This window comes from Chrysochloris asiatica, unplaced genomic scaffold, assembly GCF_000296735.1.
Source record: "Chrysochloris asiatica unplaced genomic scaffold, ChrAsi1.0 scaffold00033, whole genome shotgun sequence".
Classification (NCBI taxonomy): Eukaryota; Metazoa; Chordata; class Mammalia; order Afrosoricida; family Chrysochloridae; genus Chrysochloris; species Chrysochloris asiatica.
The window spans coordinates 17008915-17023369 of record NW_006408551.1 but is presented as its reverse complement, the minus strand read 5'-3'; the positions used below and the strand labels follow the sequence as shown (position 1 = coordinate 17023369).

Sequence of the window (14455 nt, the reverse complement as noted above, 5' to 3'; positions counted from 1 at the left end):
TAGAGATGGGGTCATGGAGAAGGGGAGTGGCTGAGGACTCTAGATTCAGGGCAAAAGAAGGATTAAGAGCTGATGGCCAGGAAGCAGACTTGCAGAATGTGCCCTTTGGAGGTGTAAATTATTATTTATTTATGCCTGAGTGTTCTGTTTGTTTTTTTTTTTTTTTAAAAAAAGAGCTAAAATGAATAGAGAGAAATACTGTTAATTGATGGTACATGGAGGGGATAAAAATCATTGTTATGAAACAAGGTGTATGATTTGTTGGATGTAAAACTGATGATATGCCCTGTAAACTTTCACTCAATCTACAATAAAAACCTTAAAAAAAAAAGTCCACTCTTACCTGGAATGTATGAATAGTTCTTGCCCATGCGTGTTTTATGCGACAATATTGCATTAATTTTCCAAAATCCACAGTTACTTCCAAGCCAGCATAATTATCAATAGTCAAAGATCTTTTCGTTCCAAAAGTCACATCAGTATTATCCTATCACCAAAAGATATTTTCTATGTCTTTAAATGTGCACACAGTAAAGATATATTCAGTTTGAACATAAAATGCAATCCCCTTAAAATGTATATTCATTACAATGGTTAAGAATGTCAAAAAACTTCATCTATACTAGAGCACAAACAGTGAATATAGCCACACCCAAGTATTTGGTGCTGTGGGTTAATGCACCAGACTGCAAAGCCGTTTGAACTGCAAGGTCAGCAGTTCAAGCTCAACAGCTGCTCCTAGGAAACCTTATACAGGGTCGCTATGGGTTGGAGCCAACTCGATGGCACTTAATAACAAGAAGTATTTTATTAAACACAAATAAAAGCTTTAGTCTTCAAAAGTTAAGTTTAACTTAAATTCTCTGAAGGACAGTTTATGTTTTATCTTAAAAGTCTATGTATTTCACTATTTATTGCTGACTGTGTAAGTCCCTGTCTTTGCCAAGAAATTACTGTTCTTCACTTATATCACTCAAGGAATATTAAGAGTTTAGGAGCATGACTCTATGATGAGAATAAATACAAGGTGATCACTTCCTTAGTTTCTATATTTAAGCAGCAGCCAAGGAGAATATGGCTTATAAAAATAAGCATCTCGCTTATGACTTGCTTTTTGTTACTCAAGCACTTCAAGTTGTTAAAAATGTATCTCTTCACAAACCCTTTCAGAAAATATAAGAAGAAACACTGTTTAAACTCATTTTCTGAGCCAGCATTGCTCTTATACTAAAGCCAGAGAAGACATTACAAAAACACTACATATCTATATCCCCATGAACAAGGATGCAAAGCTACTTAACAAAATATAAAGGAACAAGAATGTCAACTCTGACATTAGCATCTCAATTAATACTGTTGTTGCTAAGTGTCATCAAGTGGCTTCTGACTCATAGCAACTGTGAACAGGGTTTCCGAGGAGCAGCCCGTGAGCTTGAACTGCTGATTTTGTGGTTCAAACTGATTTTGCAGCCCAATGCATTAACTTGCAGCATTGCACCAGGACTGTCAATCAATACTATGGCAATAAAAATAAATAAATATAACTCTAATAGGTTTTTTTCAAAAACAGGATTATATTCCATCATCACTTACTCCTGTTATGTAAAATATTTCTCCATTGCATAAGCGAATATCACTTTCAAAGTTATTTTTATTTTTAGCAAAATCCTGAGGAAGACCATCAAAGTTTCCACCGTTGGACTCCAGCGCATTCTTGTACTGACTTTCAGATGCACTTTCAGGGAGTAAATCAGAGAGATACGCATTCTTGGTACAACAAATTTTATCACCAATTCTAAACACAAGTCTATTCGCGTGGTCTCTGTAGGAAAAAATGAGGATATGGCATCAAAGTTTGGAAAATCTAATCTCATTTTGTTTAAACACTGAGACCAATCCATTCTCAAAAGAATTTCCACATTCTTTCTAGTTCACTTTCAATCTCTAAAGGTCGACCAGAAATCCTACTCTCATACTTTCATCTGATTATGTAAACACATTCCCTGTAGCACCTCAAACTCACAGTGATGGATTGAATTATAGCCGTCAAAATTATGTGCTATAAATCCTAACCTCTATGCCTGTGGACTCCTGGTGTGTGCTGTAGGATTAACATTGGACTGCGAATCACAAGGTTGGCAGTTCAAACCCACCAGCTGCTCCTTGGAAACCCTATACAGTATGGCTAAGAACCGGAACACTTGACAGCACTTAACAACAAGATGCCTGGAGTTACAATCCTATTTGGGAATGAATTTTCATTTCATCCTATGACTTTATAGGGAGACATTCTGCATAAATATTCTCTTGTACATGTGTGGAAGTTGAGGCTTAGAAAGATGAAATTACCTACCCAAGCTCCTAGTTACTGGGACCTAGATTGCCCAGTCTAAAACTCTGTGCCTTTTAACTCACATGTTTAAACTACTCGACACAGTTTTTTGTCTTCGCTCAGCAGACAGGGCGCAACTCTTGTGCTTTGCACATCTCTGGGCCAGCTGAACTTAATAAACAGGAGGTATCAAAATACCAATAGAGAGGGAAGGAGTCTTCACATCAAGTTATCAATGCTATGCCCTCGGCACCCAGGGTAGATAGGGATGGGCAACTTAAGACATTGGCTACCTAAAATGAGGGGGCAATAAAGGCATGAAGTTACTGGCTTACAAGGTTTCAAGAGGGAGCTTAGTTTAAGCGTGTGGGGAGCAAGATAGAGTCCCCACTGAATAGTTTTCATCTTGTCTAGATGGGTCTGGTAAAAAGAGATGGGGATAAGATTCTTATGATTCAATAGTGGGTTAACTGTTATCATGACTAACTGAAACTGTCACAATTGTAAAGGTGGAAGTTTTGTAACAAAAATGGGGGAGTAGTTAATCTTACAGACCAGACCTCACTCTAGGACCATCAAGGGAGAAGAGCACAAGCAGAATGCGAGACCTTATCCAAAGAAGCAGCAACACCAGAGATGGAGGCAGAGATGGGGACATGGAGATATAATATAGAGCAGCTGAGGACTCTGGACTCATGGAAAGAGAGGGACTGAGTGCTGGCGGCCAGGAGGCAAGCTTGCAGAATATGCGCTTTGGTTTTCTAAATTATTATATATTCTTGTTTAAAAAAAACAAACAAAAAAAAGCTAAAATGAATAGAGAAAATACTGTTAACTGATGTTACATGGATGGGATTATAATCATTATAATGAAACAAGGTGTAAACTTTGTGTAACAAGGTATAAATCTGCCCTGTAAACTTTCACCCAACTCACAATAAAAACTTAAAAACAAACAACAGGAGGTGTCAGTAACTATAAGGGAAAGGAACAGCATTTTGCTGTGTATAACAGAGTGGCTGCTCATACTAACTCACCAAGGTGCTCTCTACCCACATCCTGTTGCTCAGGTTCTTGGAAGCACTATACATACCTGAACCTCTCAAGTTCATCTTACACAAGCTAGACCTTGCTATCTTGAAAACCATAAGGAAAATTGATATCCAAAAGGTCAATTTTCCTATGTTGCTGTTGTTGTTGAGTGCCGTTGAGTTGGTTCTGACCCATAGTGACCCTATACAGGGTTTCCGAGGATCATTTGGTGAGCTTGAACCACCAACCTTATAGTTCATTAACTCACAACACATCCATGTTATAATGGTGGTACCATGGGTTAGGTTATTCTGTTGGGCCTAACATCAGCAGTTCAAACTCACCAGCCATACCTTAAGAGAAAGACGAAGCTGTCTGTTCCCACAAAATTTACAGTCTCAAAAACCTTACAAGAGTCGCTGTGAGTCAGAACCAACTTGATGGTCATGGGTTTTATACCATTTTTAAGTGATGAGATACTCAAGCATCACAAATAAGAGGAGAAAAGAAAGGCTTTCAACTATGTGGCTACAGCTCAGAAATTTCAGAAGAAACCAAAGCAAATCAGCAAAGCAAGATTGGACTGTCCCAAGTTCCAGCTCGTTACTCACTTGATTAAGTGGCCTCTGTAGTGCTTGGAACAGCAGTCGTTGATGAGATCACAATCTTGTCTGAAACACATGAAGATGCAAGGTCACCTTTGAGGCATCTGTTTTGTGCTTTTTTATGCTATCAACAATTATGACACACATGTTTCTATAAAGAGGTTCCACTTTGGAGCAGTGCCTGGCACATAAATTCTTAATAAATGTAGGAAGTGGGGGAAAGAGGGCCCAAGACTTCTTCCAAGAACAAGCATTTTGTAATTTTCAATGTAACATGAACTTCTTTGTTTCCCGTCAGATTTCCTATGAGTTTCCAAATAGGTGATACAGCAAAAAGCTTGTCTAGACTAGTAACTGCTGTCTGCCACATGTAACAAAGAAATGCCTCAAAATAAGAAAGAATTAACAATGATGAGCTATGATAATCTCACCTCCAAAAGGAATCATTTATCAGTTCTGAGACATAAAAGTGAGGTTAAAAACTTTAAATGACTGCAAATGCGTTTACCTTCTAAATGCAATAAACTGTGATTTTTTTTCATCTTTTAGGTCCTTTTCTTTGAGTAAAGCTCCAACCACAGAATATAGATCTGAAAATTCAAGAGAAAAAAGTTAAGACAGAAAGTCACCAAATTACATTGTTTCTAAGGACAACCTAATTCAGAATTCCTGCCAAGGAGCCCAGGAAAACATCTCATCAAATGGAAAGCAAGTTCTTCATGGGCACATCCAGCTCATTCCCTACATCAGAAACCTGTCCACAGTGCGTGATTCTGCTGGTATTTAAAGTACTGGCAGCATAGCTTCCAGAATCACAGCTCTCATTTTATCCCAGATCAAATAAGTAAATACAACAAATTACACTCTAGTATCAATTACCACAGGCCTGACGTCACAGTAGTTAAGCACTGGGCTAACTGAAAGGTCAGCAGATTGAACCTACAATCACTCACTCCACAGGAGAAAATGTTTCAGTCTGCTCCCGTCAAGATCACAGCCAAGGAAATCCTATGGGGAAGTTCTATGCTATGAGGCAGAACTGACTCGAATGCAATGAATTTGTTCTGTTTTGATAAATGAACACAATCAGCACTCAGATCCTGGTTTTCTAATACCATTACTCAATAAAAGGAGAAATGGCAGACACTAGAGTGTAGTGGTCCTTGGATGGCACAAACGATTAAGTGCTGGACTAGTAACTGAAAGGGTGGGCGTTCAAAGCCACACACAGGTATCTCAGAAGAAGGGCTTGGGGAGCCGCTTCTGAAAGGTCACAGTCATGAACAGTCTATGAAGCGGTTCTCCTCTGCAACACATGGGGCTGCCACGAGTAGAAACAGACTCAACGGAAACTCTTCTGATGTTTTGTTTTGGGGTTTGTTTGTGTGTGTACAGCTACAGTAAGTAATATACACAAAATGAGCTGGTTCCAATTCATAGCAACTCTGTTAGGGTTCAAAGGAGGGGCTGGTGGGTTCGAACCACCAACTTTGTGGTTATCAGTCCAGTAGTTATCCTACGGCACCATACCAGGACTCCAATGTCTGCCAAGTAGAATAGATTAGAGTTATGGGAACAAAGTCCTCCATCAATGCTCTTTGTCAACCTGGTGCACAGGTCTCTCTTGGATTCTGATGGAAGGCTTGGAACACGACTGATTTTCAGATTAATGCATATATTAATGCATATTTCACTGACTGTCACAAACACTTTTTCCACATTTTAACATTGTAGCCAAGCCACAGTTTGTCTTAGGTCTATGTATTCTTCCATAATAGGTATAATTTACTGAGTAACTGATTGACCCTGCTCCTGATCAACAGAATGGTACTGCAGCTTCCCCTAGGTGGCGCTGAGAAAAGTCCTGCTTAAGCTTCCGGTCTCCTGAAAGCTTAAGTCTTTATTACACCAAGACACCCTCCTCCAGGTAGTTTCAGGAACATCTCCATAATTCTGCCCATTGGAAGCCCTCCAAAACTGTACCCAGACTTAAATACCGCCTTAAATACGCCAGTCTGTAAGGGACAGGCGGGCTCTTTGTCTCTCGTGACTTTGAGTTCCTCCTCCCAGGTTTACTCTCAATAAACCTGCCCGCTGTTGAAGCCACGTTTCTCTCTTCATCTCTTTCTTTCTTATTTCTTACATTAACTTATTTAGTTATTGACAAAAAGTATTCTATACCTTTCTAACCAAAACCAAAGGAGCTCTGGTGCTTCAATGGGTTGAATGGTTCAACCCCACCAGCCATTCTGTCAGAGAAACTCGAAACAGTTTGCTTTCATAAAGATTTACAGCCTCAGTTCTACTCTGTCCCTATAGGGGTGAATATGTACTGACTCATCAGCAGTGGGTTTGGAACCAAATCCAAACTTCACTGCCATCAAGCCAATTCTGGCTCACAGTAACCTTCATGACTGAGTAGAACTACCCCGCAGCGTTTCCAAGGCTACGGAATCACACCGCTAAATCTTTCTCCTGCAGAATGTTCGAACTGTTGACATTTCCGTTAGCAGGCAAGTGCTTAAGTGCCTTCCTGAGGGATATTTATTCTATTCTTTTAAAGAAGAGACACATTTCCCAGCAGACACATTTTGATCTGTAACAAATATTTACAGAGAAATATTTTCTACTAAAATAAGTGATAGAAAAGACTGCACCATCAAAGGTGAGAAACTTGTGAGACTCAAAAATGCAAAGCAACACTTTGAGAGCGATCACATTTGTTCCACAAATGTACTGAAAACAGCAAGTCTGTTTGTCTTTCAAACTGCTAATAAGAGAAGGAAAAAGAAAACTTTATTAATTGTTGCTTTACTTTCAATGACAGCATGTGTATCTATTTATTTACTCAACAAACACTTAGTGGACCCTACTCCATGTCAAGGAGCTCTGGTAGCATAGTGGTTACGAAGCGGGCTACAACCTCAAGGTCACCAGTTGGAAACTACCAGCTGTTCCACTGGAGAAAGATGAGGCTTTCTGCTCCCGTAAAGATTTACAGCCTCAGAAACCCTGTACAGGGTCACTATGAGTCGGAACCAACTCCATGGCATATAACCACCACCACCACTCCATGTCACTTATTTATAAAATTATGTTGTTATTGTTAAGTGCCATCAAGGCAGTTCCGACTCATAGTGACCCTGTATAGGGTTTCCGAGGAGCGGCTGCTGAGTTTGAACCACTGACCTTGCAGTTCAAACTGACCTTCAGGTCGAGTGCTTATCTGATGGTGCCACACAAGGATTTCTATAAAATTCTAGGGTAATCAATTTTGACAATTCATAAGTCAGTGTAATTTTGGTGCCTATTTTTTATTAGAAAACTTGATGGTGCTGTGTGCTAAGCACTGGACTGCTAACCAAGAGTTCGGCAGTTCAAACCCATCAAGGAGGAGGCCGGCTCCCATAAAGAGTCACAGTCTCAGAGACCTCATATGGGCCACTATGAATTGGAATCTACTTGTTGGCAGTGGACATTTTTTATTAGCAATTTTATCTTTGCTGTAAATAACATTTTAACTAGTCATTTAATAACTCTATTTATTGTTCTTGCTGGGTGTCATGGAGCCAGTTCTAACTCAGCAGCCCTAAACACAACAGAATGAAGCACTGCCTAGTCCTCACAATTGTTGTTAGGTTTGCCCATTGTTTTTGCCACCATGTCAATCCATCAAGTTGGGGGTCAAATAACTATATTACAAAACTGAAACACTTTCTGTATTATAGGAGTTTACACTTACGAGGGTGATGATTACTTTTAGACAACTGAGACTTCTGAGAGCCCGCATTCTCTTCTGGAAGTCGGACAAAAATAAATGCCTTATCTTCAATTGACATGGGGAGTATTGAATTATCAGATATTTTCAATTCTGCATCAAATACTGGAAATTGATGTCTTGAGATTCTTGAATAAAGATAAAATACATACACCAACAACATTACCATACAAAACTCTTTCTTCATATATGATCAGAGCAAATATCATCACAATAATTATTATCTGGTCCTGGTTTGGTGCTGCAGGCTAGGCACTGGATTGCTAACCACAAGGTTGGCAGTTCAAACCTAGCAGCCACTCCTCACAATCCTTTCACAGGGTTGAGATAGCAGCACACAACAATAGATCATTTAATAAGAGCGAAAGGCAATCTGATTATGCATTATAAATAGCAAATGACCTTTATAATAAAAATTAGCAAGACCATAATGCTATAAAATTTAGCAAGCAGCTCTCTAGCCCTAACAAATGAAAAGTAAGGGAAAGTACCAGAAAAAAATTATCTTCAAAACCCATTAGACTGTATAATACAAAGGGAAAAACAGAGTTGTTCTGGAGTCGACTTTGACTCAAAGCGATCATAAGTACATCAGAGTAGAACTGTGTTCCCAAATCAATTTCGATGGTTGATTTTATGGAAGTACATCTTTCTTCTAAGATGCCTCCAACCTTTAAGTTAGCACATGAGCACATTAATGAACAACACAAAGAATGAGCTATGATGTAAACTATGGATGTTAGTTATTAATAATGCATCAATACTGGTTAATCAGTAGTAACAAATGTGCCACAGGAATACAAGATAATAATAGGAGAAACTCGATAGTTTTTTTTTTTTAACAATTACTCTGCAAACCTAAAGCTACTCTAAAAACTAGTCTATTTAAAACATTCTGAGAAAACTTACTGAGCACCGTTCTGATAATTTGTCCTACTATACCCTTTAAATATAGATGGTATCCTCATTTCTCAGGTGAGGGACATGAGGTTCCTGATATCAGCTTTACTGGGCTTAAGACGGCATGGAGGTAGAAAAAGCAGGGGGACTGGGAAGCAAATCTAGACTCCATATCCCTTTCTACTTAATTAATTTGGACTCCTTGAGTTCTTTTCCATATGTTTATACCTTACTTGGGGAGTGTGGTGGTTCCACAGGATAATCACTGGACTGCAAACTACAAGAGAAAGATAAGGGTCCCACAAAATATGTAAAGCCTCAGAAACCCTATACAAAGTCGCTATGAGTCGAAACCTCCACGGCACTTAACAACAACTTATCTTTTCTCCTTTTTCTTCTGATTTTCAAATAGATTGAAATAGTTCAAAATGTTTGTGGAAAAATTTCATGATCTCTTCAATCCATTTCATCACTAACTTTTTGAAGCTCCCTTGTATATGCCTCCATTTCCCCAAGTGAACGAAGCATCCACATTTTCTCTCTGCTGCTATTCCCTCCTCATCCTTCTCCTGACGACCTTGTATTTCCTAACACTAGTTAAGTTACACCGGAAAGCAGGGTCAGGTGTAGGTGCCTTGTCTTACCAGAACCTGTCTTGGAGACTTGGAAGAAGAACGGCTGCCTGGGCAGACCCAATGGCAGCCTCACTACCAGAGGTGCTGGAAAACGACTGTACCATCGTTAACCCTGCCTAAACGCAGATCCAAAGGGAGGTGAGGGGAAGGAAGAAGGCACTCCAGTCCCTGCTGGAAATGTCCCAGATTCAATCTGGGGCATCCTGAGAACCATCATAGATTTCCTATAGTTTCTGACCCAGGACATATGTAGACCATATTTCTATTTCTGTATGCATTTCTTTCGTATTGTACAGGGATCCTTCAGTGTTGATAAATGACTGGTGATGAGCATTATGAAGAGATGTTGGAAGAAGCACGTTGTTAATTAACATCAAGTTGGTTCTGACTCCTAGTACACTGTATAGGGTTTCCAAGGAACAGTTGGTGGGTTTGAACTGAGGACCTTGTGGAAGGTTCATTGTTTTTTTTGTTAGGTACCATTGAGTCGGTACTGACCCATAGTGACCTTATGCACAGCAGAATGAAACATTGCCCGATTCTGTGCCAACCTCACTACTGCTGCCACGCTTGAGTCCATCGATGCTGCTACTTGTCCAATCCATCTTGTTGGGAGTCTCCCTCTTTTCCTCTGACCCGCCACCTTACCAAACATGATATCTTTCTCCAGCGACTGGTCCCTCCTGACAATATATCTGAAGTGTGAGAGGCGAAGTTTGGCCATTCTGGCCTCTAAGGAGCACTCTGGCTGCACTTCTTCCAACACAGATTTGTTTGTTCTTTTGGCAGCCCATGGCACTTTCAATATTCTCCTCCAACACCAAAGCTCAAAAGCATCAATTCTTCTACGGTCTTCCTTACTCACTGTCCAGCTTTCGCATGCATATGAGGTTATTAAAAATTTCATGGCTTGGGTCAGGCGCACCTTAGTCCTCAAGCTGACATCTCTGCTCTTCAACACTTCAAAAAGGTCTTGTGCAGCAGATTTGCCTAATGCAATACGTCGTCTGATCTCTTGACTGCTACTTCCGCGAGTGTTGATAGTTGATCCAAGAAGAGAGAAGTCCTTGACAACTTCAATCTTTTCTCCATTGATAAGAATGTTGTCTATTGGTCCAGTGGTGAGGATTTTTTGTTTTCTTTACATTGAGATGTAATCCATACCGAAGGCTGTGCTCTGCGATCTTCATCAGTAAATGTTTTAAGTCCTCTTCACCTTCAGCAAGCAAGGTTGTTATCATCAGCATATTGCAGGTTGTTAATGATCCAAGAACAGATTTGGAAGGAGCACAGCCTGACCCAAATAACTGATTTTCAGATGTAAGGATTATGTAAAATTCAGACTCCCAAACCCACAGAACATCACTTCAAAGGCTATGCAAAGACGAAGGGATGAGATGTTTCACTTTTATAGCAGTAATAAGTAATGAGTGCCAAGAGAGAGTCATCAAGGAGTGAAAATTGCACCTTTAATTTGTTTGCTTTGGGTTTCCCAGCCAGAAAGTAAAGGAAATGGCTTCTTCAATTCTTCCTTGAATTCAAGGGAACTCAATTCCAAGTGGGGTCCTGATATGGTGCCATAGGATTAGCACTTCACCTAAGGTTGGTGAAATGAACCACCATTTCAGGAGTTCAAAGTCACCAGTCTCTCCTCAGAACCTCTATAAAGGGTTGCTATGCGTTTGAACCCACTCAATAGCACTTAACAACAACAAATTCCAAGTAAGGTACCTAGATGGCATAGTGGTTAAAGCACTCAGCTGCCAACCAAAAGGTCAGCATTTCAAATCCACTGGGCTCCATGTGGCAGTTTGCTTCCGTAAAGACGTACAACTCTGAAAGCCAGACTGGGCAGTTCTACTCTGTCCTATGGGGTTAGTAGGCGTCAGAACTGACAGGACCGTACTGGGTTTGGGTTTTTTGGTTTGGGGTTAATGTTCAAGTGCTTGCATTGGCCTTATTTTACTCACAAAATTTGATACAACTTTAATTTACAGTTTTTTTAAAATGAGGTGAAATTCATATAATATTGAAATTAACCACTTTAATGTAAACAAATCAATGGCATTTAGTGCATTTGCAATATCACAAGTGTAACCACCACTTGTATCTAATCGAATTCCAGAACATTTTCACCACCCCAATAAAAAGCCTACACCAATTAAACTACTGTCCCCCACTCCTCCTCCTCATCCTACCCATATATATGTAGACATGTTGTTACTGTTAAGTGCCCTCGAGTCAGTTCCGACTCATAATGACCCTGTATAGGGTTTCCCAGGAGCTGGTCTTTTCGTTCAAACCAACTTTGTAGTCCAGTGTTTATCCTACAGCACCACAATAGGATTCCATATATACACCTTTTAAATCAGGAAGAAACAACTTGAAATTTCAGTAATTTATACTGGACAGGTAATGAAAAATATTTACTGTTTTTCTAAATGTAAGGCAAATGCTACATTCTATAGAATAGGTTTGCTAAAAGGTTACAGTAAATTAATCACCTGAATATTTAATAGATATACATACTTAATATAGAACTATATACATTTTTTACTTTTAATACAAAAGACAGAAAATGCAAAATCTTAGTTATAACATACCTTGTAGCATTGTCCACAATGAGCTGAGACTCTGTTCGATGGTTTGTCCTTAGCTCAACAGCACACTTTCTTGATTTAAGCGTCTCAAAAAGATCATTCAGCAAGTTACCAGGTTCAATACTAGGTAACTGTCTAATATCACCTAAAAGTGGGGGGATAGTTACAGTTGGTTTTAGGAACTGGGGTCATGAAATTAAAAAATGATTTGGGGGGGGCGGATTTTCTCCCACAGATACATGCAATTATCAAAATGACTTTCTCTAACAGAGACAAAGAGTCAGGACTTTTCTCATTTAAACTTACTTAAAGATATAAATTTAACAAAAATAACATTGAAATTAAGCAGTATAAAATATGAAAAACTGTAAAGTCACAAAATCTAAACTGAACTTCTTACATACCATAACCATAAATGAATTGTGTAGGAGGACATTGTTAAGCTAACACTTTTTAAAGCAACAGAACTCTGTATTTAGTCACTTGTTCGCTATCTTACTGAACATGGAAAAAACTAAGGCTTTACACATATACTAACAACATATTAAACATAGAACACACAAACCAAATGAATTAATAAATACATTCCACTAATGTGATTATGTTTTTCTCTTTTAAAAAGAGAGAAACAAACAGAAGGACCCCTAGAGATAAGGAAAGTTTTTACTGGAGAAAACATCCTCCAACTAGGAGAATGCTTAAGTCTTTAGTAGAATCAACTACTTACAAAATATCCTCAAATACTGGAAAATACTTATATACAATTTGATTCTACTCTTCCCCCATTAAATTCTACAGTCTACAGATCACTACTAACCAACAGAATCTTATCAGAATTAAAAAAGATTCAAATTAGACTGGTAAGGCCTAATGTGAGTTACTAGCTTGTGATAGTTGTTACTGACCCACAGTGACCATATTCACAAGAGATTCGGAAACACTGCCCAGTACTGTTATGTTTGAGCTCACTGCTGCTGCCACCATGTCAGTCCATCAAATCTTCCTCTTTTCCACTGTGCCTTCACTTTACCAAGCACGATTTCCTTCTCTAAGGACTGGTTCCTCTTGACAACATGTCCAAACTACGAGAGACAAAGTCTCACCATCCTCGATTCTAAGAAGCATTCTTGCTGTACTTGTTCAACGACAGATTTGTGTGTTCGTCTGGCAGTTCATGGTACTTTCAATAGTCTTTGCCAACACCACTATTGAAATTGCATCAATTCTACTACAGTCTGCCTTACTCATTGTCAACTTACTCTAAGTTATTAGCTTTGTTGTTGTTGTTGTTGCGAAGTATCACTGAGTCAGTTCCAACTCATAGCGACTGTGTACAGGGATTCCGAGGAGTGGCTGATGAGTTTGAACTGCCAACCTTGTGGGTTGTAGTCCAGTGCTGATGCTATAGTGCCATATCAGAAGTTATTAGCTTAGAATAATACAAGTACTTTTAAAAATAACCTATAATACAATTTCTAGATGATCTGCATCCTGACTTTCTCTGACTCTGACTTCTTAACTGTTTCAATAATCACTTACAAGTTTTCAGTCTCATCCTGTTATTGTTGTTGTTAAGTGCCATCAAGTCAATTCCGATCCATAGTGACTGTGTATAAGGTTTCCAAGGAGCAGCTGGTGAGCTTGAACCACCAACCTTGCAGTTCAAACAACTTTGCAGTCTGACTCATTAGCTCACAGCAGCACACCAGGAATTTATACTGGTGTAAATAGGTTACAATACTTTGAACTAAATAACAGAATTCCAACAATATTTTAACTTACCAAGGACAATAAGCTTAGAAAGTTTGGAGTGCTCACACAATAAATTTAAAACTGATTTGAAGATTCCTACGGATACCAAACTCCCTTCATCCACAACCAGAACTCTAACTGAAGAAAATTTCCATGGCTTTTCCTTTGCCATCTTATGTTTCTCCCATAAGTAGAAACTGTAATTAACCTACAAGTAAAGCACAGTATTTTTAAATTCAGGTTTAAAAAATTGCACAAAACATGTTTACAGCACATTATTTTAAAACAAGAATCTCAAAACGGGGGTGAAAAACCTAGGGAAAAGACTAAAGAAATAGAGAATACAAAGTTACAATGATATATATGCAGAAAAGACAGATCAAATAATTTAAAAAAATTTTTTTAAATAGAGAAAACTGCTTCCTAATAAGTACTTTGGTGTTGTTGCTTGTCGTCAAGATAATTTTGACCATAAAGACCGTAGGACAGCCGCCTCCTTCTTCTGCCGCTCTTGGTGCTGCTTGTGTGCTCGTTCGGTGCGGACCTGGTACCTCTTTTGTGAAGCGGCAGCTGAGGAGACTCCGGCGCTCGCCATGGCCGACGAGAAACCCAAGGAAGGAGTCAAGACTGAGAACAATGATCATATTAATTTGAAGGTGGCGGGGCAGGATGGTTCTGTGGTGCAGTTTAAGATTAAGAGGCATATACCACTTAGTAAACTAATGAAAGCCTATTGTGAACGACAGGGTTTGTCAATGAGGCAGATCAGATTCCGATTTGACGGGCAGCCAATCAATGAAACAGATACACCTGCACAGTTG

At 39.1% G+C, this 14455-nt stretch overlaps 1 protein-coding gene across 1 annotated transcript in view; it reads right to left on the bottom strand.

The window, feature by feature from the left end:
- Positions 1–14455, bottom strand: part of HELB (helicase (DNA) B) — a 51040-nt gene that overhangs the window by 11088 nt on the left and 25497 nt on the right. The window contains exons 5-11 of the mRNA XM_006859611.1: positions 13665–13842; positions 11886–12027; positions 7712–7875; positions 4478–4559; positions 3976–4035; positions 1594–1822; positions 344–487 (exon numbers count right to left, since the gene is read on the bottom strand). Coding sequence (XP_006859673.1) covers positions 344–487; positions 1594–1822; positions 3976–4035; positions 4478–4559; positions 7712–7875; positions 11886–12027; positions 13665–13842 — 999 coding nt within the window. The remainder of the gene's footprint in view (positions 1–343; positions 488–1593; positions 1823–3975; positions 4036–4477; positions 4560–7711; positions 7876–11885; positions 12028–13664; positions 13843–14455) is intronic.